The 25,692-nt window shown below is 36.1% G+C and overlaps 2 protein-coding genes and 1 non-coding gene across 8 annotated transcripts in view; all 3 read left to right on the forward strand.

Moving 5' to 3' along the window:
• Positions 1-579: 579 nt before the first annotated feature.
• On the forward strand, positions 580-9,887 carry Znf770 (zinc finger protein 770). Of its 6 annotated transcripts, XM_078049866.1 has the most exons (4): positions 584-703; positions 2,269-2,403; positions 3,253-3,319; positions 5,260-9,887. In XM_078049866.1, exon 4 carries the CDS (start codon positions 5,314-5,316, stop codon positions 7,417-7,419), a length of 2,106 nt encoding a protein of 701 aa, XP_077905992.1. In that variant the 5' UTR covers positions 584-703; positions 2,269-2,403; positions 3,253-3,319; positions 5,260-5,313; the 3' UTR covers positions 7,420-9,887. The 6 variants fall into 6 exon arrangements, with proteins under 6 accessions (XP_005337184.1, XP_077905992.1, XP_013219141.1 ...); XM_013363687.4 differs by lacking the exon at positions 3,253-3,319; XM_078049867.1 differs by lacking the exon at positions 2,269-2,403 and having other exon boundaries at positions 603-703.
• Trnag-gcc (transfer RNA glycine (anticodon GCC)) lies at positions 1,984-2,056 on the forward strand. The gene has a single exon. It is a non-coding gene; the product is annotated as a tRNA-Gly (tRNA).
• A 4,564-nt stretch (positions 9,888-14,451) lies between the features above and the next one.
• Aqr (aquarius intron-binding spliceosomal factor) overlaps positions 14,452-25,692 on the forward strand; it is a 109,590-nt gene continuing 98,349 nt past the window's right edge. The window contains exons 1-3 of the mRNA XM_005337128.5: positions 14,452-14,684; positions 19,298-19,354; positions 21,933-21,973. Of these exons, the coding sequence (XP_005337185.1) occupies positions 14,610-14,684; positions 19,298-19,354; positions 21,933-21,973 (173 nt within the window). The 5' untranslated portion in view covers positions 14,452-14,609. The remainder of the gene's footprint in view (positions 14,685-19,297; positions 19,355-21,932; positions 21,974-25,692) is intronic.

A 25,692-nucleotide genomic window follows, 5' to 3' on the forward strand; every position in this document is an offset into this window, starting at 1 on the left:
TGTAATTTGGGAAACAGTAGTGAACTTCATAAAGTTGTTCTAATCAACATAAAAATTAATAAATAATAGTTCTTTGAGGACCTATTACACACCAGTAATTATCCTGAGCAGTTTACATGCATTTTATCTAATTATCGGGGCCTCTTAAGAGACTAGGGTTTTATATATTACAGACGTCTAAAATATATCAAATGAATGAGGCACAGCGAGGCCAACAAGGTCTGCAGCTGGCAGGCCATTGGTAGAGCCCACAGTGAAGTTATGTCTGAGCACAACGCTCACGTACGGAGAGCGCTGGGGACAGACCTGGCACACACACAAAAACACGGTTTGTTTATCAGTCCTCTGCATTTCAGAGGGCTAATCCAGGGAGCTGACGACTCTCGTTTCCAGGCCTTGAGCCTTCTAGCCTGATTACAGGGTTTCCCTCCCTAGTTGTGATTTCATAACAAGATGGAAAATGCACCCTCCCATTTGCAGGCGACAAACGCTGGGATTGGGAGCGCACTTCTGGAATCCGGGTTTCCAGAACCGGCGAGCGGCCCAGAGATAGGAGGAACCTGTTTCCAGCCGGACCGCATCTTGGGGCGCGCCTGCGTGCCGCGCCTGCGCGCTCAGTCAGACGCCGCGCAGACCCTGCGGACGTGCGCTTGCTGCCCTCGCTCCTTGAGGTGCGCGGCTGCTGGGCCCTTGCCGGCTCCAGGTGCGTGAGGAGGACTTCAGGAACCCGGGTGTGAGGTGTAGTAAATCCCAGGGAGGGTCAGGCCCGCCTAAATGCCATCAAGGTGCCCGGGGACCCAGAGCAGGGTGCCACGACCACAGCACCCCTCAGCTTCATTTCCCACTTCCCTGCCTATTGAGTTTGTTTCACTGGGAGCGGGAATCTCTTAGGAGGAAGGTAAGGAGGGGAGGCTTCCCCCCAAACCCCCCTCTGTGGGTAGAGTCGCAGACGGTTTTATTTATTTATTTTCTTTTTCCTGACTACCCTCAGAGGAGTTTTCATCCTTGCCCTGCCTTTCCAGGTGTATAGTTTCTTGGCTCGAGTCACCCCTAGGTGCTCATTGGTTGTGGGCGTTTAGGCTGAGAACTAGTCGTCAGGGTTCTTTGTTTAGTGTAGTCCCACTGGGAGGGAAAGGTGAGGGTTCCAGGCCCAGAGAGTGGCGAGGGAGGGAGTAGTGGAGCGAAACTAGTGAGGAAGAAGCAAAGGCCACCAGAGATTATTCCCCTACTGAAAGTTGTGTTTCTCTTAAGTCTCTTTTCCCTTAGGTCGCTATGTTTCTCATTCATTTACTTTTGTGATATCCTAACGTCTTTTTAATGTGTTAATTCAGCCTGAAATCTTGAGGCAGCATTGGATTTTATTTATTTATTTATAATCATCCAACGTGATATGTTTTGTTCTTGTCAGGGTAGTTTTTGGGTTAAACCATTCATCAGATTTACGGTTTAGTTTTGTTTTCCTTTAACATAAAATTACAGTCCTAGCTTTTTTATTTTTTTATGTTATCGACCAAAAAAAAAAAAATTCAGCAGAGAGAACAGAAAATCAATAGAAATGGGATTTAGAACTCCATGGGCATCCTTGTATAAGTACATGGGGGATTGCATTTGGAGTGTGGAAATCCCTGACCTTTTACTTATAAATAGAGAATGAGATCACCACTTGTCACCAATGGCTCTAACAACATAGGGCTCCCAGTAAGTGCTTTCCCACATGATTGGGAGGCAAATGACAACAGTATCCAATCTTAGTGTTTAGTGCTAGTGATGGGTTATCTACCATAGAGCCGTTTTGGCACAGGAGCTATAGGTAGTCAATCCCTGTTATAGTCAGAAATGTTTGTCTTCTAGTTCTAGTTTGGGTTTTGTCATTGTTATTTTTGAGTTTTTCTGTATGTTCCAGAAAAAGTTATTAAATGGAAGGAGAAGCAGTCAAAGAGAATTTAGAAGCCCAGCTCCAGACCAAAATACTAAGGCCTAGCTGGGGATATAGCTCAGTTGGTAGAGTGTTTGCCTGCCATGCACAAGGCCCTAGGTTCAATCCCTGGCACCACCAGCCAAAAAAAAAAGAATCCTAAAAATTCTAATTGACCGTAGACAATTGTTAGGCTTTGCCTCATGGCTTCATGGGGTAAAACCGCCCTCCCATACCAGACTTATTGCCTGGACAGTGCAAAAGTTGCAGTTGCCTGGAAGAAGTTGCAGTCACAAACTTGCCTTTCCCCTCCTGTTAGCTGTGTTCTTACCATAACTTCTTTCCTGGTCCAGGTGCCTCCATTTGGAGGTCTTCCTGTTGAATGCTGTGGCCAAATCACTTTTCTCCATTTTTGCCTCCAGTCCGTTCACTCCTTTCTCCATGTTTGACTCCAGTCCTTTCACTCCTGGCCCACCAATCCATAAGAGGTAGGAGCCTTTTGTTAGGAGCTCCTCTGTGACAAGAATATTCCCTGCTATGCATTATATCCACTTAACCCTCACATAGTGTCCTTCTGTTTGAGGGACTACTGAAGAACTTGTGATTTGTTTTTACTATTGATGTGAGTAAAGGCTTGATTATTAATTTCATTTTGTGTCATTGTCCTGATGGACCATCTTAACGACTCAATACGAATTAAATTCACTGGATTTATGTCTTTTAATGCTTGCGACTCTTACTATCAGCATCTTGAAAGTTGTTCACCTGTAATTCTCTAGCTCAGTGTAGCGACAGTTCCTACTCATAGCACCAACAACTGATTGTGGGCTGTGTGGTATATTTTATAAATTAATATAGCAGCTTATGGTCAAGTGATTTTATTTTGCACATAATTGTGGGGCATTTTCCATTTGGTCTCTAATTGGATGATTTTTTTAAAGACAAATTTTTTTTTATACTTTTAATTTTATTTATTTTTATGTGGTGCTAAAGATCAAACCAAGTGCCTCACATATGTGAGGCAGGCACTTTTCCGCTGAGCCACAACCCTATCCCCAATTGGATGATTTTTTTTAATAAATATTTTGGGGTAATATGGGACAAGTGGAAAAAACTGGACACTGATGCTTTCCATAGTAATTTTATCTTATCCCATGGGCCCCTACCTTTATCATTCTAATAGATTTCTTGGCCACTTTGAAGAAAGTGATTGATTTATTGGAGATTATTGGTGGTTTCTCTGTATAGTGTTGTGCAAAGAAGTATGTTAGAAAGGGCTTTCACAGACTTTTTTTTTTTTTTTTTTAAGAGAGAGAATTTCATTATTTATTTTTCAGTTTTCGGCGGACAGAACATCTTTGTATGTGGTGCTGAGGATCGAACCCCAGGCCGTACGCATGCCAGGCGAGCGCACTACCGCTTGAGCCGCATCCCCAGCCCCTTTCACAGGCTTCTTCACCTTTTCCTGTAGATGTTTCACAAAACAGTGTTTATCGTTGCTATATGATGTGTTCTGGTACTTTCTACTCTTAAACAAGATGCTGATCATGATCCAATAAGTCGACTTAAGTCGAATAATGAGTAGTGACCTGCAGTTTGAAAAACACTGTGATAAAGCATCCAGTAGAAAGCATTTATTTTATTTTCCCTATTTCTAAATTCACATGGCTAAAGAAAATAACCATGGGTATATTTGATTTTGTGTTTAAGGTATCTTCTAAGAGAAAACAGTAAATAGCATATATGTTTGCCATTTGCCAAATCAGTTGACAAAAGAACACTGAGTTTCTGGTAGAGCGATCAACTTTTTAGAAGATACGTTAGACTAAGAGAGGTGGCATAGTTGTGTTCTTTTGTTGGTGTTGGTGATTTTTTTTTTGTTTGTTTCTTTTTGGTAAATCTCTGGCTTTTTTTGAACTGTGATTGAACCAGGGACACTTAACCACTGAGCCACAGCACAGCCCTTTTTTATATAGACACATGGTCTCACTGAGTTGCTGAGGCTAGTTTTGGACTCACTATCCTCCTGCCTTAGCCTCTAGAGCCACTGTGCTTGGCTCTGACTCCCTATGTCAAGGCAGTATTGTAGTAGTAGCAGTAGAAGAAAATTAACTTCTTTTTTTTTTAATATTTACTTTTTAGTTGTAGTTGGACACAATACCTCTATTTTATTTATTTATTTATTTTTATGTGGTGCTAAGGATCGAACTCAGGGCCTTGCACATGCTAGGCGAGCGCTCTACCGCTGAGCTGCAACCTCAGCCCCGAAAATTGGCTTTTCAAAAAGATAGTGTGTACAATGATTGTGCAAGTGCCTTTAAACTTTTATATGTCTTACATGGAAGGAATTTTTTATGTTATGAGGTCAGAATAACCTTTTTATTATGTTGCCTGACAAGTGAACCATCTTCAACATTCAATTAATGACTTATTCATAAATATACATGAATGCAATTTGTTGGCTTCATTTTTCTCTACTGTTTTGGGGGGAAGTCCATAACAAAGTGGAAAGGAGAAATAAAAAGAACTGTAAATCTCTTAGTTAGAAACCCTAAAATGTAATTAAAGAGATAAGAATAAAATTTTAAAATTTGATTAGCATTAAGATAAATAATACCTCATTTTATAAGGTATTATAAGGTAACTAATACCTTATAATATATTGCTTCAAGTTTTCCAACACATTCACATGCATTATCTCTGTTGATTTGCACAGTAACATAGTGTGATAGTCATTCTATGAGACATTTCCCTGTTTTACAGATAAGGAATCTTTACTTCTCATCACCAAGATTCATGTAGTAAAAAATTCAGGATTAGAACCCAGGTCTTCCAGAATTTTCTCCTAGTTGTCCATGTTGCCTTTGTTAATCTAAAGAAGTAATTAAAAGTAGAGTTAGTGTGCCTAAGAAATGTAACTTTGATAAGTTACAGTCCATTTTTAGAGCATGTCTACAATATGTGCTCTAATTGAATGCAAATGCATCATATTCTAGTATTATGTTTTAATTTTCATACACTGCCTTTCTAGCCCATTTTTTGAAAAATGACAAAGCAAAAAAAGCGACAAAGCAATGAAATGTTGATTAAACCTACTTAATATAATTTAAATAAAAGTTATATGTGGTTAGATATTTCTTCTAATATGCAACATACCTTCATGTGTGAAAAGAAAGTACTATTAAGATTTTGAAGAATTTATCTAAAATGATTAATTTACTTTTTAACACAAGAAGAATCTAAATTCTCCTTTACCTTTAATATCTACAGCCAAAGGAAACAACATAATTTATTTTCATATGAATATAAAGAATTTTATTTTAATACTTTTTTTTTATTTTTAGACATTTGAAGTTTAAGAACACTATGGAGCTCATCAGAGTGTGTTACTGAAAAATATGGATGAAAACGATTTTAAAATGCTAAAGATTCAGGAGTGTGTAGAAGCCAACAAAGTGCCTAGAAACAGGCCATATATTTGCAATATTTGCTTCAAGCAGTTTGAAACACCATCAAAACTGGCTAGACATTATCTCATTCATACTGGTCAAAAACCATTTGAATGTGATGTTTGTCATAAAACATTTAGACAACTAGTTCATCTGGAGAGGCATCAGCTAACTCATAATCTGCCTTTTAAATGTAGTATTTGTCAACGCCACTTTAAAAATCTGAAGACGTTTGTGAAGCACCAGCAACTTCACAATGAAACCTATCAGAATGATGTTAAGCAGGTCAGAAGATTGCTGGAGGCCAAGCAAGAAAAGCCAGTATATGGAGTGTATAACACTTTTACCAGCGAGGAGAGATGGGCATTACACTCATGCACTAAGCCTGATCCCACGTACAGTACAACGAAGAGAAGAAAGAGTATTCATGCATGTACAATCTGTGGCAAGATGTTTCCGTCACAATCAAAACTTGATAGGCATGCACTTATTCATACTGGTCAGAAGCCTTTTAAATGTGTCCTGTGCAGTAAATCTTTCCGACAGTCAACTCATTTAAAAATCCACCAACTCACACATTCAGAAGAAAGACCTTTTCAATGTTGTTTTTGTCAAAAAGGATTTAAGATTCAAAGCAAACTTCTGAAGCATAAACAAATCCATACTAGGAATAAGACTTTTCAGACTCTTTCATTAAAGGTGAAGAGTCCAGAATCATGCCCCCTGCCTAATAAATTAAATACAAAGCAAGATGGTTTTGAAAATGGCGATATGGGTGAATCTGAGAATAATCCACTTGATGTCCACTCTATTTATATTGTCCCTTTTCAGTGTTCAGAGTGTGAAGAATGTTTTGAATCAGAGCAGATTCTCAATGGACACAAGTGTTTTCCTGCCAGAGGTGGCAAAATTCCAAGGAGGCTCAAAAGAAGCTACAACTATAAAACCATTGTTAAAAAAATCTTGGCCAAGCTTAGACGTGCTGGGGGTAAAAAATTAGATAACTTTCGAACAGAGAAAAAGGTATTTAAAAACAGTTTTTTGAAAAATAATGATCTAATTTCTGGTGAGCAGAACTCTGAACAAGCCCAGAGAACATTTGTGGGTTCTCTTGGCAAACATGGAACATTTAAAACAGTTGGTAATAAAAAGAAGAAAATATTGACTTTGCCATTTTCTTGGCAAAAGCAATTCCAGAGCCAAAATATGGGGAAAAATTTGAAAGATGTCCTTATGACAGAAAGCATATTAACTATGGATAGTTCAGTGAATAATAAAGACTTGTCCATCTATGGTTCATCAGGTGAGGAACTCTTTAATAACTGTGAAGTGCTTCAGTGTGGTTTTTCAGTTCCAAGTGAAAATATACATAATGGACATAAGATGTTTCCTTGTGACAAATGTGAGAAAGTTTTTCCTTCTGTATCCAAACTACAAAGACACTATTTAATTCATACTGGACAGAGGCCTTTTGCCTGTAGTGATTGTGGGAAATCTTTTAGACAGTCAGCTCATTTAAAAAGACATAAAGAAACACATATTGAAAAGGGTGCATATAGTTCTCTTTACCAACTAGATTTTGAAAATATGAACAAATTTCTTAGTCAACAAGGTGATAATGTTAGCTGTAATACTTCTGAACAATGTCAGTCTCTTGGCTTTCAAAAATATGAGGTTTCAGAGTCAGGTCAGATATCTGAAAAAGAAGGTAAGGCAGAATCAGAGGATTTCATTCTTGGTACCCATTGTAGGAACAGACAACCCTATCTTTCTAATGCACTTTTGGAATCAGAGCAAAGCCACCATTGTTATAGTTATTCAGGGCAGCCTGAGAGAAATGATGGCCTCCTTTACCCATGCAGTGTTTGTTGTAAAAGTTTCCGATCTCCATCTAAACTGGAAAGACATTATCTAATTCATGCAGGGCAGAAACCATTTGAATGCTCAGTTTGTGGCAAAACATTCAGACAGGCGCCTCACTGGAAGAGACATCAACTTACTCACTTTAAAGAACGACCACAAGAGAAAATAGCTGTCTTAGATTCAGTTATGTAACTGAAAATCATCAACATGCTTGTCTCTGGTGATCTTTTAAAACATTTTTATCTAAAGCCCTGCATATTGAATGATTGCATAGGCAGTTTCTTGTCCTATGTGGTAAGGAGACAAGATACATAGAACATTAATACAATGTTTTAGGAACAGCCAAATTAATTTTTAAAAGGAAGAACATGGTTTAATGTCATAAAATAAACATTTATTTTAATATTATAAGCATACTTATAATATTGGAAGTTATAAGTCCCTGTTACACAAGCAATCTTTTTTCCCCCCTTTTGTTTGTGGTGCTGGGGATTGAACCCAGGGCCTTGTGCATGCAACGCAAGCACTCTACAAGTGAGCTATATCTCCAGCCCCACAACCTTATTTTTGAAAGGAGTTATTCCTTGAGACATGCCGTCTCCTTTAATATATATATTTATATATATATATATATATATGTGTGTGTGTACACACACACTCAAAAGACTGAAAGGCAAAAATGGCCTTTTATTTGGAGCAAATAGTGCCCCTGTATTTTATGTTACATGAAAGCAAAATTTTGTCCACCTGTAGCTCAAATTTCATTGGAAAACATTTTTTTTTCTTATATAGGTTTTAAAAATATAGATATAATGTGAAAGTGGATGGGGAAATTTACAACATTATTTTCATAAGTCTTTTCAAAGTTAATAGATTAGGATTGTGTGTTTAATATCCTTTTCCTTAGGGATGAGGATTTGGTTTTTTTGTCCTGTTATTGTCTTTCCCCAAAAAACTTAAAAATATGAGAGGCTAGGCTATATCCACATTTATCATAATTCACCAGGAATATTTTCCAAGTGCCATATTTTTTTTAATAATATGTACACAGTTTTATCTTTTTAGAAGAATAAATGCATTTCATCTATTTGCTTGTTAATAGTTAACAGCAGTAATTCACAAAATTCTCATCTAGAAAAATGTATTTCAATAAGATTTTTACATTTATTTTAGCAAAACTTTTAATGCCTCTTTAATTGAGTGGCTCTGTGATTTAACTGAATCTGTTCTAGGTTTGATCAAATGGCATTGAATATATGTAGTTTTAGTTTTTATTCCTTTATAATTTTGCAAGAAATACTAAGGAATGTTACTTTGATCCTTATTAAGTTGTATTTTGATTAGTAAGGTAATCATTCCTGTATAGGAATAACATAGTTGGTTATACATTTGCTAAACAGAATTATGATTTGGGTAATATTTCATTTAGTCATAAACTATGAGAAAGTTTAAATCACAAACTGTCCTTCACATGTGCCATTGTTTATAAAAATCTTTAGGAATGACATTTTCTAGTAACAAAAGAAATGATTGTGTTTCTAAGGTGAAAGGAACAAGTGAGTATTTATCTTAGCATACAAATATAGTGAAAAACCCTCTTTGAAATGAACAGTTGTAAGTTTTGCATTATATTCTAAGAACTGTCTTGTGGTGGTGGGCGGGTGGGAAGGGGAAGGGGTTTGGTCTGCTTGCTTTTACCACAAGTGAATTTTAAGTAACTTGAGTTTAATTTACAGAGATGAAATAGGACAACATAATACCCAGTGATGTACAAATGTGCCTGTTTTTAAGGAGAGGCATTCTGCTAAAGCAAAGGAGAATCACAAGAATACTTTCTCATGTTTCCTTGAGAAATGTTTCTCCAGTGCAAGCAAGCTATGGTTTACAGAATTTGCTTTACACAAAACTCTTCAATAACATACCTATTACATAAAATCAAGGAATAATTAGTTTATAATTTCTAAGAATAAAAGTTCAAGAGTTATTTCCATAATATGTCTGAAATTATGGATTTTGGGCTTAGGCTATTTATATAATTTTATTTGATGGAGATGTCTTCTTTCCCAACCTAAATAGGGAGAGTTCTGAGTGTTGTGCTTGTATGACTGTATGAGACTTTATTTGCCTAAGTGATGCAACTATACTTTTTTTTTTGACCCATGCCTTTTTAAGCTGTTTCATATTGAAAGTTGGAAAATTGTAAAAATTTTGTCAAAGATATACTGTAGTGCTATTTGAAGTACCTGTAACGAAATACTTATTTACCTTTATTATCAGTACAAGCTTATTATGGAAACTTTATAGGAATGAAAATAAAGTCATGTCTGTGTTAAGAAGACTAAACAGTTGTTAAATGATGGTTTGCTGCATGCTAGAACTATTAGTGTTATTGAATCAATTACTTTGGTTTTCTGGGAGGGGGGAGGTGGCTATAAATATCTTCTAAAGAGAACTAGAATTTTAGTTTAGGTGATTCCAGGTTGTAGCATGTTTGTTTACTGGAGGAATTTGATTAGCTAGATTAGAATTGTTTCTTGTTTTGTACTGCAATAAGGTCTATAATTTTAAGATAAAAATGTATGTATTCATGGGAGGTAGATGGTGGTTAAAATCTTGAAAAACCTCAGAATATTTTAAAAATAAAGTTTCAAGTTACACAATTTGTACTTTTTTTTAACTCACGTTATAGAAACAAGGCACTCATTGTTAAAAATTATTGTGGACCCACTCAAATCTAACCTATTCTGAACTTATATGGAATTTTATCATATTAACACTATATTCCTTGGAGAGATCCTTATTACCTACAAAAGACTCAGTTAAATCCATTGCATGTCCTATGGTATTCTATCCATTTACCCATTCTTGTCTTTGGCCTTCTCCCAGTTTGTACTAATGAAATAACAGAAATAGTTTCTCCCATGTTACGATGAGACTACTACTACTAGTAGTAGTTGTTATTGCCTCTGGTCTACCAAGTATTAATTTAGACAGAAACTTATACTCTATTCAAAGAAGAAACTTAGGTTTTATTCTTTTTTTCTTTAATTCCACAAATATGGGAGAAAACAAGTGCTTAAAACTCACAAAAAACAAATTTCAACACACATGTTACATAAAACAACCAGTTAGAATTACAGATATTTATAGAAAGTAGCAATGGTCTTTGAAGTCTGAGTATTACAAAAATCCTTTGTTGGGAATAACATTTGCAGAGACTGTTTTGTGATGCAGAATGGTATCTGCTTTTTTAGAAGCTTCAGAGAAGGAAAGAACAGTTAATCCCTATCTTGCCATTTCTCTTGCCAATTAAAAGAGTAGAATTTAAGGGGTAAATGCTAGAATTCTATTAGCACTAAGAAAAATGAGCACATAATGGTAAAGAAATGACAGTGGTATTAAGTGGAATATAAATATTTTGTATCTACATAGGCAGGTGTCTACTGATCCTTTGAAGTTTGAGTAAATACTACCTCTGGGAGCCTTTCTGATTTACCTAGGCACTCTATTCCTTGTGCTTCCACTACTATTTGTCATAATTCTTTTATTGGCTTTTCATTACTGTAACAATATGTGATATATTCGGCTTTAACAAAGGGAAATTTTATTTTGGCACAATTTCGAAGACAGTCCATGGTCAGTTGCCAAATGTTGGGGCCTCTGGTGAAGCAGTACACATGGTGAAGCAAATTCACCCCAAGCTGACTTAGAAATATAGAGTGAGAGCAAGAAACTCATGTCCCATAATCCCCTTAAAAGGGCACAACCCAATTACCTAAAACTTCCCATAGGCCCCAATTTTAAAGATTTCCACTAGCTTCCAACAGCCCTAAGCTTAGGACCAAGCCTTTAACACATGGGCCTTTGGGAACATTCCATATCCAAACTATAGCAACTCTGTTGTCAGTTGATCTCCCATTACACATGAGTTCTAAACTTCAGTGTGCATTGGCCTTATTAAAAGCACAGATTACTGGGCTATATTCTCTTGAGTTTTTGATTTAGTATTTGGGTTGGGGTCCAGGAGTTTGTTTTTACACAGGTTAGCTATTGCTGTCATGAAAGTGCACATTGAAAACTACTGTGATGAATTACAAGGTTCTGGAAAGCAATGAAATGCATTTTAAAAAATGTTTTAGAGGGCTTAATAAAGGGTTTGGCCAACAGTAGGCCCTCAGTTATATATTAAGTATACTAAAAGAAATAAGAGAATGAAACAATAATTACAAAACTTTTGCTTGTATTTATTTTTAATTTTCTCTTTTTGACAAAAAGTCAATACAGTACAAGCAGCACAGAGATCCCTGGAACAAGCCTAAAAATTGTTTCAAAAATAAAGACTAAGACGTCTTCACATATTATATTTATATATTTATACAATGGTATAAAATGACTGGGCATATGGGCATGAATGGAGGGGAAAAGGCTGGCCTGTGGTGTTCACCTTGGGAATCTAGTGGCAGAAGTGGAAGAGGAAACCAGGAGGGCATTGGACTCTTTGTGGTCTGTGTCTTGGAGCAGGAAACATTGTGGACACAGATGCCCAGCCATGGCCTCTGGAAGGTGCTAGGTGAGTCAGGAGCATGAAGCCAGCACTGAAGGAAGTGGTGTTTATGTGGCTGATGGACCAAGAGGCCTATCCTATTAAAATCTGTGACTTAGATCTTTTATTCACTTTCAGAGGATGAGTTTGCCTTCTGTTGTGCTGATATAAAAGCCAATCCAATATGTGTTCTAAGTTCTCTCCTCTTCACTCACAGATCACTTTATTTTTACTCCTACAAGCTTTCTTGACATTTTTCTCAGAATAAATGTTCATCCATCTTTCTTCCTTGCCCTCTGTTAGGAACTTCATTAACAGGGCCTTCTTTTTTCCTGGTATCTAGTTTCCCCCTCTCCATTGGTTTCTTTCCCTCTACCTCAAACATTTTCCCTATTCAGTTATGATGCCTTTGGTTGCAAGTAACAAAACACCTGATACAAACTTCTTTAGTAGTAAAGACCTTTATTGGTTTACATGGCTTGAATTTCACAGATGAGGTTAGCCTTAGAGCTATTGAATGCATTGAATTGATTCTGCTTCCTTCTGTCTGCTCTTTCACAATGATAGGCTATTTTCATTTTAGGATGCTTTGTTTATAATAAGAGGTAGAGTGGGGTAGGAAGTGAGTAGACCTGGAAACAGCAAGAGCATGGAACAATTTTCTCAGAAGCCTACAAAAACCTCACCTTTCATCTAACAGAATTGCTGCAGAAGCTCATTTCTGAACCAACCACTGACAGGGAGGTAGGATTACTATTCACACAAATCACTAGAAAGCTACATATGATCCACAGTACTTTCAACTGCTTGGACAAGGATCACTACTTCTTATTTTCCTAGTGTTTTCCACATTTATTTTTCCCTTTTCATTTTTATTGCCAGAACCAAATTTAGTCACTGTTCTTTAGCCTTAGATTTGCAATAGTTGCCCAGTTTGTATTCCTATCCCCCGGTGATCTACTCCAACCTATCTGATATACCACTGAAAATTCTCCCAAAAGTAATTTCCAATAAATGGTTTCTCTTTGTGCTCAGCAATGAAGATAGTTTCCTTTCCCTACATTTGAAAGCTTTTGACCCTCAAGCCTGTTGCTCACTAACATACTTCCAGCAGGCTTAACTATATGCTGTAACTATAACACATTATATAAATACAATTTTTGCAGCTTCTGATTGTCAAAACATTATTTATGTGTCAATATTCATCCTTAAAGTGCTGACCAATTTTGTTTTACTGTGTCAGACACTACATTTGGAAACAAAATGTCAGTAATTATTCAAAATATTGTTGCTTTTAAAGTGTTGTGCAAATTTTTATCTCTAGCTCTTTATACTAACAACTTACACAATAGAATGTAGAGGGAAAAAGGAATCTACATTTAGTTTAATCTTCAGACCAACTGATATTTTGTTTCTTCTTTCACACTGTTCACTTTTGAACAGGGTATGTATTACAAAATTCAAAAGTAACAAAAGGGTATAAAGTATAAAATTCGCCATCCCTACTCCTGTTTTCCCTTTCTCCCAGTTCTTTCTCCTTGTAGGCAATAGTGTTACCAGTTTCCAGCCTGTTATTTATCCAGGAGAGTTTACTAGAGATATATTTGTATGTAAATTTGTGAGTGATGGGAATATACAAATTTAGGAATAAGAAAACAAGTAATCCAATTTAAAAACAAAAATCTGAACAGATGCTTTCCTAAAGAAGTTATATGAATGGTAAATAAGCACATGAAAACATGTTCATCAGTACTATTCATTAGGGAAATGCAAATTAAACCCATAATGAGATACATCACATACCTATTAAAATAGATAAAAATTTTAACGTTGGTGAGGATGAGAAGGAACTGAAATCTCACGTGCTCCTGGTATACAACTATTTAGAAAGCTGAAGAGTCTTAAAAAGTTAAACATACACCTATGATATCTTCTAACCATTTCACTCCTAGATACTTAAGAGGAAATACATGTCTCCATAAAAAAAATTATACACAAGTACTCATAGAAGAATTAACAAATTAACCAACTGTAGTATGTCTGGAAAATGAAATATTTTTCAGTAATAAAAAAGAATTACATGCAACAACTGGATGAATTCCAAAATCATTTTATTGAGTGAAAGAAGGAAAAAAGGCACATACTGCAATATTTAATTTATTTAAAATTCTGCAAAAAGCAAATTAGTAATAGAGGATCAGTGGTTGCCTGAGATGGATGGTAGGTAGGAAACTTTAAGGGTGTTGTATTTGCAAACAAAAATCTGAACAGATGCTTTCCTAAAAAAGTTATATGATTCTAGTGATGGCTTCATGGATGTATAATTATGTCAAAATTTCACACTATAAGTGCAGTTTATTTTATGTCAACCCATAGCTATATAAAATAAGAAAGTTAAAGTCTCCGATTTCCAGTGTATTTTTTACATTACAGATTTCTTTAGGACTGAAAAAAAAAATCCCGATTCCTCGACCCCTACCTCTCATTAACCTCAAAAGAACCCCCATCCAACACCATCAGCCAGCCTGGCCTCTCCCTGTGACCCCAATCCTGAGCGCTGGTGTTTTTTCTCTGCTGCCCATTGGGGGGCGTGTTCCGGGGAGGTTGAAGCCATTGGCTCTCTAGCTCAGACTTAACACTGGTATTGAAATCCCGCCCCATTTTGTTTCGCTTCCGGAGCGGCACGCACCGCTCTACGGGTTCCGTGTGGGACAGAGGGCTGAAGATTTCCGGATCAGCGGATTCTTCATCCGGAGACTAGGTGCTGCAGCTTCTTCTACGAGGTGCACTGGAGTCCCCTCTGGGCCCTTTGTTACCGGAGTGGAAGGAGAGTGTGGCCATGGCGACCCCTGCACAGCCAAAGAAAATCGTAGCCCCTACGGTGTCCCAGATCAATGCGGAGTTCGTGACCCAGGTGAGTTCGGGCAAGTTTGGGGTTTGTGATAAGGACGTGCGAGACCCCGAGACCTAGGGGTGGGATTTTCTTCTGGATTGGGAACACCTGAAGGCATTCATTGGTCAGTTCATTCATTCAAGTCGTTCTACTTAGTCTGCTAGTTGTGAGGAATGCCTTGGTGAAAGAGGCCACCCTGCCTCGAGGAGTACACTGTCCAGGAAAGACAGAGATTAAGCTACTATGTGGATTTTGCTGGTTTTGGGGTTTATCACAGGAGCAGTAGATTCGGAGAAGGAACACTTCAGTCTGAAAATGTGAAGAAAACTATAGCATAGGACTGGACTGAGTTGGAGGCACAGGCTTTTTCTTGCTCCTGAGCAGAATGAAAATAATCTGATAAGACACTTGCTTCAAGTAGCTCCATCTATGAAGAGAGTAATCCAGTCGTTGGAATACATTCATTTAAAACCTACTTACTTCGTGCATTGTTAACCCTAGTTGGCTTTGAAGAGGAAAACCCAACATTTCTAATCCTTATTAGTTACTTGGGAATTAGTTAAGAGTGTAAGTGGCTCAGTACAGAAGTTTTAAGCTCACCTGCTTCCTTCTCTGCTTCCTATCTCAGTAGATTTTTCCATAGCAGAAGCCTGAAATTCATATTTCTCACTTTCCCTTCATCTCCACATATCTAAATTCTAAATATCCTTTAAGTCTGTCTTTTCTACATCTCTGTCACCCTCAACCAGGCCACCATTTTTTTTTTTTTTTTTTTGCCTGAATCAGGGCACCCTAATCTGTCACCTGGCCTTTCCTCTTTTTCCCCTCCAGCTGGTTCAGAGTGATTTTTACACAGGTGCAAATATATCACTTAGCTTCTTAAAATTCTTAAACTGTTCTACTTGCCTTTAGAATAATGACTAATCCTTCAAAGCGTTGCATAATCTGAGTTGTGCTTATGTGTTCATTTTCCTCTTTGTGTCTTAGCCATATTGAACTGCAGTTATTTGAATGTGCCAGGGTATCTTTCACTTCCTGGTATTTTGATATTGTTTTCTCTGGCTAAAATCCTTAGTTTATCCCATATTTCTTTATTCATTCTCAGCCTTCTACACTATTTTAGAGAGGCTTTTCCTGATGTCTTAAACTATATCAGAGCCCCCATTCCCCCATATACCTATATTCCCCCCATATACCTGTTCCTGTTTTTTTTTTTTTTTCAATGAATGTAATTTATTAGTTTCCTGCTCTCCTGGAACTCACATTATAGAGAATAATGCCAAATAATGAACAATGTAGTTTCAGACATTGATAAGGGCTCTGAAGAAAACTTGCTAGGGTGTTATGACAGTGACTGGTGTGGGATGTATAAAAGGCAATCAGAAAAATCTTCTAAAGTAACACTTGAGTTAACATCTGACTGCAAAAGAAGGAGCCAGTTTTAGGAAGAGCAAGGACACAGCCCAGGGAATAGCAAGTGCAAATGCCTTAAGGTGTGATTGTGAAGGAGTTTAGGGTGGCTGGAACATAAGTTAGAGGAGAGTAGTACCAGAGAGAACAGAGTAATATGTGGAGACCAGATCATATCCCGTTTGGAGACTGAGTAAGAAGTTTGGATTTTATTCTAAATGTTGTAGTATTTTAATTGCAATCTGATAATAATGTTTTTGAAAAATCACCCTAAAGTGTGGAAATTGGGTGAGGATGAGGAAGCAAAATTAGTAAGAGGGATACCAATGAGTAGTCTAGATAAATGGAGTCCTTGCTAATTAAGATTGAAGTAGACTGGTTATATTCTGAAGCTAAAGATAGTAGGACTTAGTAACAATTTGTGGATCAGGGGAGAAAAATTAAGAAGAATTTGAACAAGTGGGTGAATGTTTTGGACATTTGGGGGTACCTGGGAAAGGATGTATAGTGAGGGAGTATCCTGAGTTCTTTTCTGGCCACGTTAAGTGTGAGATGTCTACTAGACATGTAGTTGAAAGTACTGGGGCTTAGGCTGTAGCTCAGTGGTAAAATGCTTGCCTCGCATGTGTGAGGTACTGGGTTCAATCTTCAGCACTACATAAAAATAAATAAAGATACTATGTGTTCATATACAACTAAATAAATATTTAAAAAAAAAGAAAAAAGAAAGCACTGAGAAGGCAATTGTGCATGGGAGTCCAGAACATATTGGTAAGATAGGCTTCAATATAACTTCGGGAGTTATTGATCTAACATGATACTTAAAACTGTAGGACTGACTAGATGACCTAGAGAACATTGTTTATAAACATACAACCTTTATGGTATCCTACATTAGATTTCGAAGACTGAATCTAGGGACCAGGTCTGTTTTATTCCCTAGATACTCCCACTATCTTGTATTAACTAGGCACACATTGTGTGATGAGTATTTGTTGAATGAATGAGTGATTTAATGAACAAATATACTATGGCATTAAGATGTAGTGGAAGGAATGAAGATTCTTGGTAATTGTGGGCCATGATGGCAAAATTAATGCCTAATGTTTGTCAGATACTGTTTGGGTGCTTCTGGACTTCAAAGAAAGGTGATCCTTGTCTTGAGGGAGTTCACAGTCTTCAGATGGAGACTTTAAGAAATTTAAAAGAACTTGTTCTAGTTTAATGTGAGAAATGCCAGAGTAGAGATGTGAGGGAAGTGCCTTGAGAATAGAATTTAAAATAATTTTATTTGCCTAAGGAAAGAATTTCCAAAGAGATTCTTCTCATTGAGAAAGTGCCATTTGAGATGGACTTTGAAATACAGATAGGGAAGTAGACAAATTGGTTTTCAAGATAGGGAGGACATCTTGGGCCTCAATTACTTCTCCTCCTCCTGGTCCTCTTCTGCCTCTCCTTCTTCTCCCTTCTCCTCTTCCTCTTTTGTCTCCTCCTCCTCTTCCTCTTTTTAAATTTTTTTTTAGTTGTAGATGAACACAATACCTTTATTTTATTTATTTTCATGTGGTGCTGAGGATTGAACCCAGTGTCTCATACATGCTAGGCAAGCACTCTACCATTGAGCCACAACTCCAGCCCCCGCCCTCCTCTTCTTTCTCCTAATTTCTGAGCATCTAGCCAGAGAAGTTGTTTTTAATTATTTATTTAATAAATGATATTGAGAGGTTAAAATTTAATTCAAAGATCTGAATTTTGTTATACTACTGTATTTTTTCCTTTTTGACTTGTAATAAGGTTTATCTTGAACAATTTGTACTGTCATAGCTATATTAAGTTGATAATGGTAAGTTTTTCTCTTATGTGAGGCTAGAGAGTTTAGGGGTAGGCAGGATGTACATGAAAGTGGTGGTATCTGAGAGATCACAGATTAGACTCCAAGGAAGAGGAAAAATTCAGAGAAAGGAGACAGGGCAAATGTTTAATAAACGTTTGCTGGATTATTAATCAAATTCCTATGTTTTGGAGGCAGTTTCAGTCAGAAGATAGGATTTAAAACATTTGTAAATTCATGAATCCATTAAAACAAGTTAGACTGAGTTTTCTTAAGGGTATGGTATAAGGAGAGGATGGTTGAGTTTGTATGATGCCCAGAAGGAGGAAATGAGGATATCACAGAAGTGTTAGGTTGGAGTATGTTTATAACTTTGGGTAAGTGGCATTTAAGTGGGCAGTTGCAATCTTGTTTTTAGAGACTTTTCCTCAGAGTCTCAACTGTTTGAGAGGCTCTGTAAGTATGCTGGCCATTAGGTGCTAAAGTATAGAATTGAAGATGTAGATTCCATTTGCTAAATGTTCTGGTTAAGTCTGGAAGAAAATCAAGCAGTCAAATGATCACAGTATGCAAAAATGAAACTGTAATGAAGTTATTTACAAAACAAAGAGAAGGAAGTTAGAGTTATCAGGTAGGATTGAGGAAAGCCTCAGAGTAGTAAGTGGTTACATGTAAGGTATTACTTCTTATGTTCATCCATCCTTTCATCCAGCATTTATCCATCAAACATTATTTGGATGCTTCCAGTGTGCCACACACTGTGCCAAGTCACGTTTTTATAAATATATTGAGTCTTCATGCTTGCCAAAGTTTTCTGTTTTTTTAAGAGATTGTAATTTAGTTTTTAAAAAAATAATAACATGTTGTTTCTTTGATGTTATATAATACATCTAAGTATCTGAAGAGATTATTTATATTAATTTAAATTTCCAAGTGAAACTCACTGCTGAAATATAACATACCAACTCCTATATTCTCTGTAATAACTAGCTTATAAATTAAAGGGTCTTTTTTTTCTTTTAGGATTTTCTTTATGTCTGTCTGGGTGTTTAGTAATTATATAAAGCTATATTATTAAACTCTGGTTTTTGACGTAGTCATATAGTTTTCTTAGTTCTAGTTGAAGGGAGGTATAGGTGTGTTTTGATTTTTTTTTTTTTTTAAATCACAATGGCAAATTGCAGTGCACAGCACTACTGGCATTTCATGGGTTATGGTAGAGAATGTTACTAACCTGCATACCCAGGTATCTGTATTGTCCCTTTAGAGTTGTTCTGTCCCCTCAGTACTAGTACTGCTTTAAGAAACAGCTTTTCCTTAAATGATTTTTGTCTTCTAGCTCAACAGTGATATGAATCTATGAACTTACTGTTTATAATGTTTACTTTTACAGTTAGCATGTAAATACTGGGCTCCTCACATCAAGAAAAAATCACCTTTTGACATAAAGGTAAGAATTTTTGGTTTGCAATACTTTTCTTATGAGTAGATATGCTTTTTGTTTCTCTTTTAAATGGTTAATTCAACAAAAGCTTTCTGTATTTTTTTTAATATTTATTTTTAAGTTTTTTTTAGATGGACACAATATCTTTATTTTACATTTATGTGGTGCTGAGGATCGAACCCAGTGCCTCGTGCTTGCTAGGCGAGCACTCTACCACTGAGCCACAGCTCCAGCCCTCCACAATTTTTTTAAAAGCTAAAAATATAGCTTTTGATTATCAAACTAATAATTTCTTATGTTAGAAAATTTGAAAAATAAAAATGTTACATGGGGGTGACTAGGGAAGAGTAGAGATACTTTGTACTAGACAGAGAGGAGTGAGGGGAAGGGAGGGGGTATGAGAGTAAGAATGATAGTAGAATGAATTGGACACTGTTACCTATGTGCATATATGATTACATGATCTGTGTAACTCTGCATCATTTATAACCAGAAGAATGAGAAGTTATATTCCATTTATGTATGATGTGTCAAAATGCATTCTACTATCACATATAACTAATTAGAACAAATAAAAAAATTAAAATGTTACACATAAGAAAATAAAAGTCAGTACCCAGAGATAGCCTTTGTTATTTTTTTTTTACTTTTAGCTTTTAAAAAAATTATTCATGTTATTTGTTTAAACATTTTCCTGTTTATAGATTCTTAGGCTATTTTAAATTGATTAAGTGACCATGTAATGAATATTTTTGTAAATATACAGAAATTTTTGTATAATATTTTTGGTAATTCATTTAGGATACAGTCTATTGTTTTCTCTTTTTATTGTTAGGCTGATAAACTGAGATAAAAGTCTGTAATAATGGAAGACGGAGTGGGAATTGTTTAGTGAGGTACATGACTAAGCTGGAGAGTGATATTGCTGTATTGCTAAATCATTGTTATATTGTGTGCAGGTACAAATATGTAACAACAGATCCCATGATTATGTACAACTGTAAGGCACCAATAAAAAAATTTGGAAAAAATAAGAAAAGATGACTAAGAACCCGTATTTAGTAAGGGATGGACTTAACAGTTTCAGCAATTTAGAATAAGTAAAAGGAAAACTTTTTAATTGTAGGGTTAATTCTTGTTAAAATAGATTATTTAAAAGAGATCTTTCTATAAAGTAAATGTTGTTGATATATTGCATATGATTAAACAAGTAATGAAAGCTGGGCATAGCCTAGCACATGGGTAATCCCAGCAGCTCAGGAGGCTGAGACAGAAGGATCACAAATTCAAAGCCTGCCTCAGCAATGGCGAGGTGCTAAGAAACTCATTGAGACCCTGTCTTTAATAAAATACAAAGTTGAGCTGGGGATGTGGCACAGTGGTTGAGTGCCCTTGGGTTCAATCCCTGGTACCAAAAAACAAAACAAAACAAAAAAACAAGTAATGAAGACTCAAACTTTTAAGTTCTGCTGTTAAAAAATTGAACTATGATGCTTTAGGAACTCTTTGTGATATGAACCTCTTAAAATGTATTTCATTATTTGAACTTAAATATTTAATTTATCAATGTATTTTTGTTGTTCTGGTAATCCTTTCATCATAGAATATCAATAAACATGGCATATGTTAATTACTATTTTGCAGGTTGGGGGGAGGGTACTGGGGATTGAGATTGGGCACTCAACCACTGAGCCACAGCCCTAGCCCTATTTTGTATTGTATTTAGAGCCCTAATTTGTATTTTATTTCACTGAGTTGCTTAGCACCTGCCCATTGCTGAGGCGAGCTTTGAATTCTCTATCCTCCTGCTTCAGTGTCTTGAACCACTGGGGATTGCAGGTGTGCGCCACCATGCCCAGCTGTTAATTACCTTTGATTATCAGCAGGTTTACTTTGTCTTCCTATAACTTGTCTGTGTATTTTTACATTTGTATTTGTTGGGGCCAGGAGTCCTTGGAGTAATTTTGCATAAATAATGAAAATATCCTGATGGGACTACTAGATTGAGTTTAAACTAATTAGATTAAGCTTTTTAGCAATTCAACTCATATCCAGATCATTTTAGTTCATACTAGCTACTTCTAGATAAAGCCATGTATGCCTGTTCAGAAGAACTTCATTACAAGTTGATACTTAAAGTGATTCATGCCCTTTGTTTTATTATTTAGTTTGAATGTTGATAAAAGAAAACAATAACAGAGAATACTCTAGATTGAATAAGACTTGCTTGATCTGTAATCTCCATCTCTGTCATCTTCAAACATTTATTTGACAAATACATTCTGTACTGTTAAGATGTTGTAGTCTTTTACAGTAGAGATTGGGTGGTTGTATGTGTGTATTTAATTTTTTACTACTAGTACAACTATTACTTTTGCTCCTCCTGATAACATTTATTAAAAGTTCATCATATGTCAGAATTTGTATTAATTATGTACATGTTCTGTGTTATTTACAGCAACACTGTATGGTAATTTGTAATTTTGTATCAATTTTATTTACAGCATCACTGTGTGGTTGAAAACTATCAGGGTCTAAAAAAGTTGTTTGAGATACTAATACATTTTTGTAATTTTGGTAACAGGTTATTGAAGAAATATATGAGAAGGAGATTGTCAAGTCAAGGTAGGAAGTAGTTTAATTTTTGTACATTGGGATTCTGGCTGGACCAAATTGGAGCTTGTCTGAGCTTCTGTGATTGGAATTTTGAACTTTTTCCCTCCCTTCTCTGCATTGGTCATTGGGAGATGGTGGCCAGAGAAACTGAAGGGAATGGAGTCATAAATTATTTCTTTGCCTTTTAATTTTTGGCTAACATTACATGGATTAAATCCCATAGTTTATTTGGTTTTTGAGGAAATGTGAAAGAGTAAACACAGAGATTCTGGTTATTTCATTATGCTAATTTCATATCATGTCTGAAAAATATTCAAAAAATCATTCTTAAAGTTATAAAATTAAGGGCTGGGGTTGTGGCTCAGTGGAGGAGCACTTGCCTAGCACATGTGAGGCACTGGGTTTGATCCTCAGCACCATATAAAAGTAAATAAATAAAATAAAGGTATTGTGTCCATCTGCAACTAAAAAATATTTTTTAAAAATTATAAAATTGAAACACATTCAAAATAATAATATGTATATATAATGTATAAAAGTATAATTTTAAAAATTGAAGAATCACTTAAAATTATTTTGGAACAATATACAAAAGGACATAACTTTCAGTAAATATTCTTTCCTGTCCCTTAACCCCCAATTTATGTGTGTATATGTATATATATGTACGTATATAAAATCTGTGTATATATCTGTTTGGTTCCCTGCCCTACCCAACACAAAAGGGTTTATACATGCCATTCTTATGATTCATTTTTCTTTTAAATTTAACAACGTATCTTACCATATATTCACCTGTATGGATGTATGCCCAATATTTTAAAAGGATGATTGTCTAAATGTTTTAATATGAAACAGAAACATTAATGTTGTGATGCTGCAGATCTTTTTTTATGTGTTTGAGTCTTAAGAGGTAAATTTTGCTAAATATTTTGAAAACAAACTTAGGGCAATATCAAAATAGGAAGCTGGTTGTTTTGTTTTAATTGGTGATTTGTGAGCCTATAGAAGTAGGTGGGTTCAAAGGCTATATTAAAGTTTTTGTTTTTTATTTTAAAAGCAATAGGAAACCAGTGAAGAGCTGTAAATATAATGGTGATATTTAAAAAGGAGAATTTAGATTTGGAGGGAGCAACAGGCAGGAAATTACTTGATTATTATAGTAGTCATGTTCAAGATAATGATAGCTTGGACTTGCAAGGAAAGTTAGAAAGGTGAGAAGTCATCAATTTGAGAAAGATAGAAGTGAAGAGACTTGATAGTTAGATGCAGTGGGTGAAGAAAATGGAGAAATGACCCCTTAGTTTTTGTTTAAGTCACTGAGTGATTAGTGGTGCCATTGCTGACATGCCATTGTTGTTGAGGTTGGGACTGGGTGAAGATCATTAGTTCCATTTTGGTTATCTTGAATTCGATTTTCAAGCCATGCAGATGGAAATGTAGAATAAGTAGTTGGGTGTCTAGGCTTAGAGCTCAGGAAAGACTGATTTGAGCTTACTTTGTATCAGCCATCATTACCATGCTGAAAGTACCACAGTGAACAGCATAGAGAATGTCATCTCCTTGGAATTTACATTCTAGCAGATGAGGGAGGTAGGGTGTGGGGAGACAGAGAAGATAATGTAGGATATATTAAGTGCTATGAATTAAAATGTAGATAGGGCATAGTGACAGGGCTTCTATTTTAGATAGAATGATCAGACAAATCCTCTTTAAAGATTTGGAATTTGAGCAGATATATGACAGGACTTGATCTGAGGATGAGTGTGCATAAAATTGCCTGAGGAGATTTGAAGATGAGTAGGTAGATAAGTTCTAGGAGTGAGAGTTTGTATATATGTGTGTGTATCCTTTTTTCCCCAATAATAACACACCTTTCACTGCCACAGTCTGGCTGGGCACAAAATCATGAGCCACTCACAGCTTTGTAGATTCAAAACAGCAATTCTTTATTCCTGAACTCACACTGGCCCTCTACAAACAAGTTCTGGGGGAAAATTCACGTTGTGGGCAAAATCCACACTCCACCAGGCTCTAATCAGCAGGATACACCCTATTCCCAGCAGGGTACACCTTAAACCTGGAACTGCCCTAAACCCAAGGAGCAGGATACTCCCTAAAACCTGATCCGCCCTAAACCCGGATCCGCCCTGGTCCTTGAGCAAGGTCACCTTACTCAAGCATAGTGCAATGTCACTGCAAATGACCTGAGTCTAAGACAAGCCCATTTCCACAATGGAGAGTCCTTCCTCTAAGCAACATGGGGTAGGCTGACAAGAAAATTTGGATGTCTCATTCCTACTTGGCAATGGCTCTCAGCATTTCACTGCACTGCATAGTTTTTTTTCCCTCCCATTTAAGTTTTTTTTTTAATGTTTATTTTTTAGTTGTAATTGGACACAATACCTTTATTTCACTTATTTTTATGTGGTGCTGAGGATTGAACCCAGGGTCTTGGATGTGCGAGGCGAGTACTCTACCGATGAGCCACAACCCCAGCTCACCACCCCCCAGCATTTAAATTCTTGCTATTAGTATTTTCTTCCTGAAAGACCTTTTGTAGTAAAATGACTAAAAGCTACCAGTGGTTTTTTTTTTTTTTTTTAAAGCCACATTGGCTGCATTATTTTTAACTGTTACTGTTGGAACTTGGCATAGATTTACAATGGCACTTTTGATAGCCATTTTCTCATCTTATATACATTTTTGAGTATTAAGATCAACACATAAATCAGAGTATGTGTTTAAAATGTAAATGACCAGTGTTTCAGATTAGTGCCTGAGCAAATTGTTTTGCTGAGCTATGTGGCACCTTCCATATTGGGGAAATGGCTTGATGTATTTATTAACCTATTAGTAGGCTATCAAAATAGGCTGTATATATCCACAAGGTTCTCTTGATATGATAATTAAACTTCTCATGATATATATTGTTTGCACTCAACCCCATTTTACCCAGAATGCATCTGGGAAATAACAATTAGTTCTTAATATTCTTATAATGTAAACAACAACAACAACAACAAAAACACTTCTAGGTTTTCAAAATTAGATAATTCCTAAAAGACTTTTTTGCTCAGTCATGTAATTAATGTGTATATGTTACATAATTGACTAATTTTTGCTATTCTTGGCATTGTCAGATTTGGCAAATTTATGTATCCAAGTTTGTAAACTATTAAAAGTTATAATTGTTATGTGTTCGGTACCAACTTTGTGCCAGCTTATTTCTAAATACCTTGCATGTAGTAGCTTATTTATCCCCACAATAACCCTAAAACACTATTATCATCCTGATGTTGGGGATGAGGAAATTAGTACAAGGAGTTTTAATAACTTGCCCAAGATGTTTCCCAGTAGTTGAAAGGAGTACTAACTCCTGATTCTCTGGCTTTTGTGCAATACTCTGTTCTTAAGTAGGACAAGAGTCCATTTTTTTCTAGCAATCTCTTGCACACTTTGGTATGATTATTAATCCTACTGTGAATTTATTTAATTGCTTTTTATGCTTTAAAAAATTACCTGTAGAACAATTTGCTTTACCAGTGTTTATATTAATTTTTATTTGAAATGTATAAACCCTTTTATTATAAAATTTAGCAACAGGAAAACAAAACAAAATAGAAGGTTGCCAATATTCCCGAAGCCGCTTGCTTGTTCCTCTGCCTATGAATACTATATGCTGCAGTCTGGCTGGGCACAAAATAACTGAGCCGCCACAAAGCCTT

This window comes from Ictidomys tridecemlineatus, chromosome 5, assembly GCF_052094955.1.
Source record: "Ictidomys tridecemlineatus isolate mIctTri1 chromosome 5, mIctTri1.hap1, whole genome shotgun sequence".
Taxonomy (NCBI): Eukaryota; Metazoa; Chordata; class Mammalia; order Rodentia; family Sciuridae; genus Ictidomys; species Ictidomys tridecemlineatus.

What these genes read in the sequence shown, in the direction of transcription:
- Znf770 (XM_005337127.5), top strand. Translation starts at nt 5,314, where the DNA reads ATGGATGAAAACGATTTTAAAATGCTAAAGATTCAGGAGTGTGTAGAA.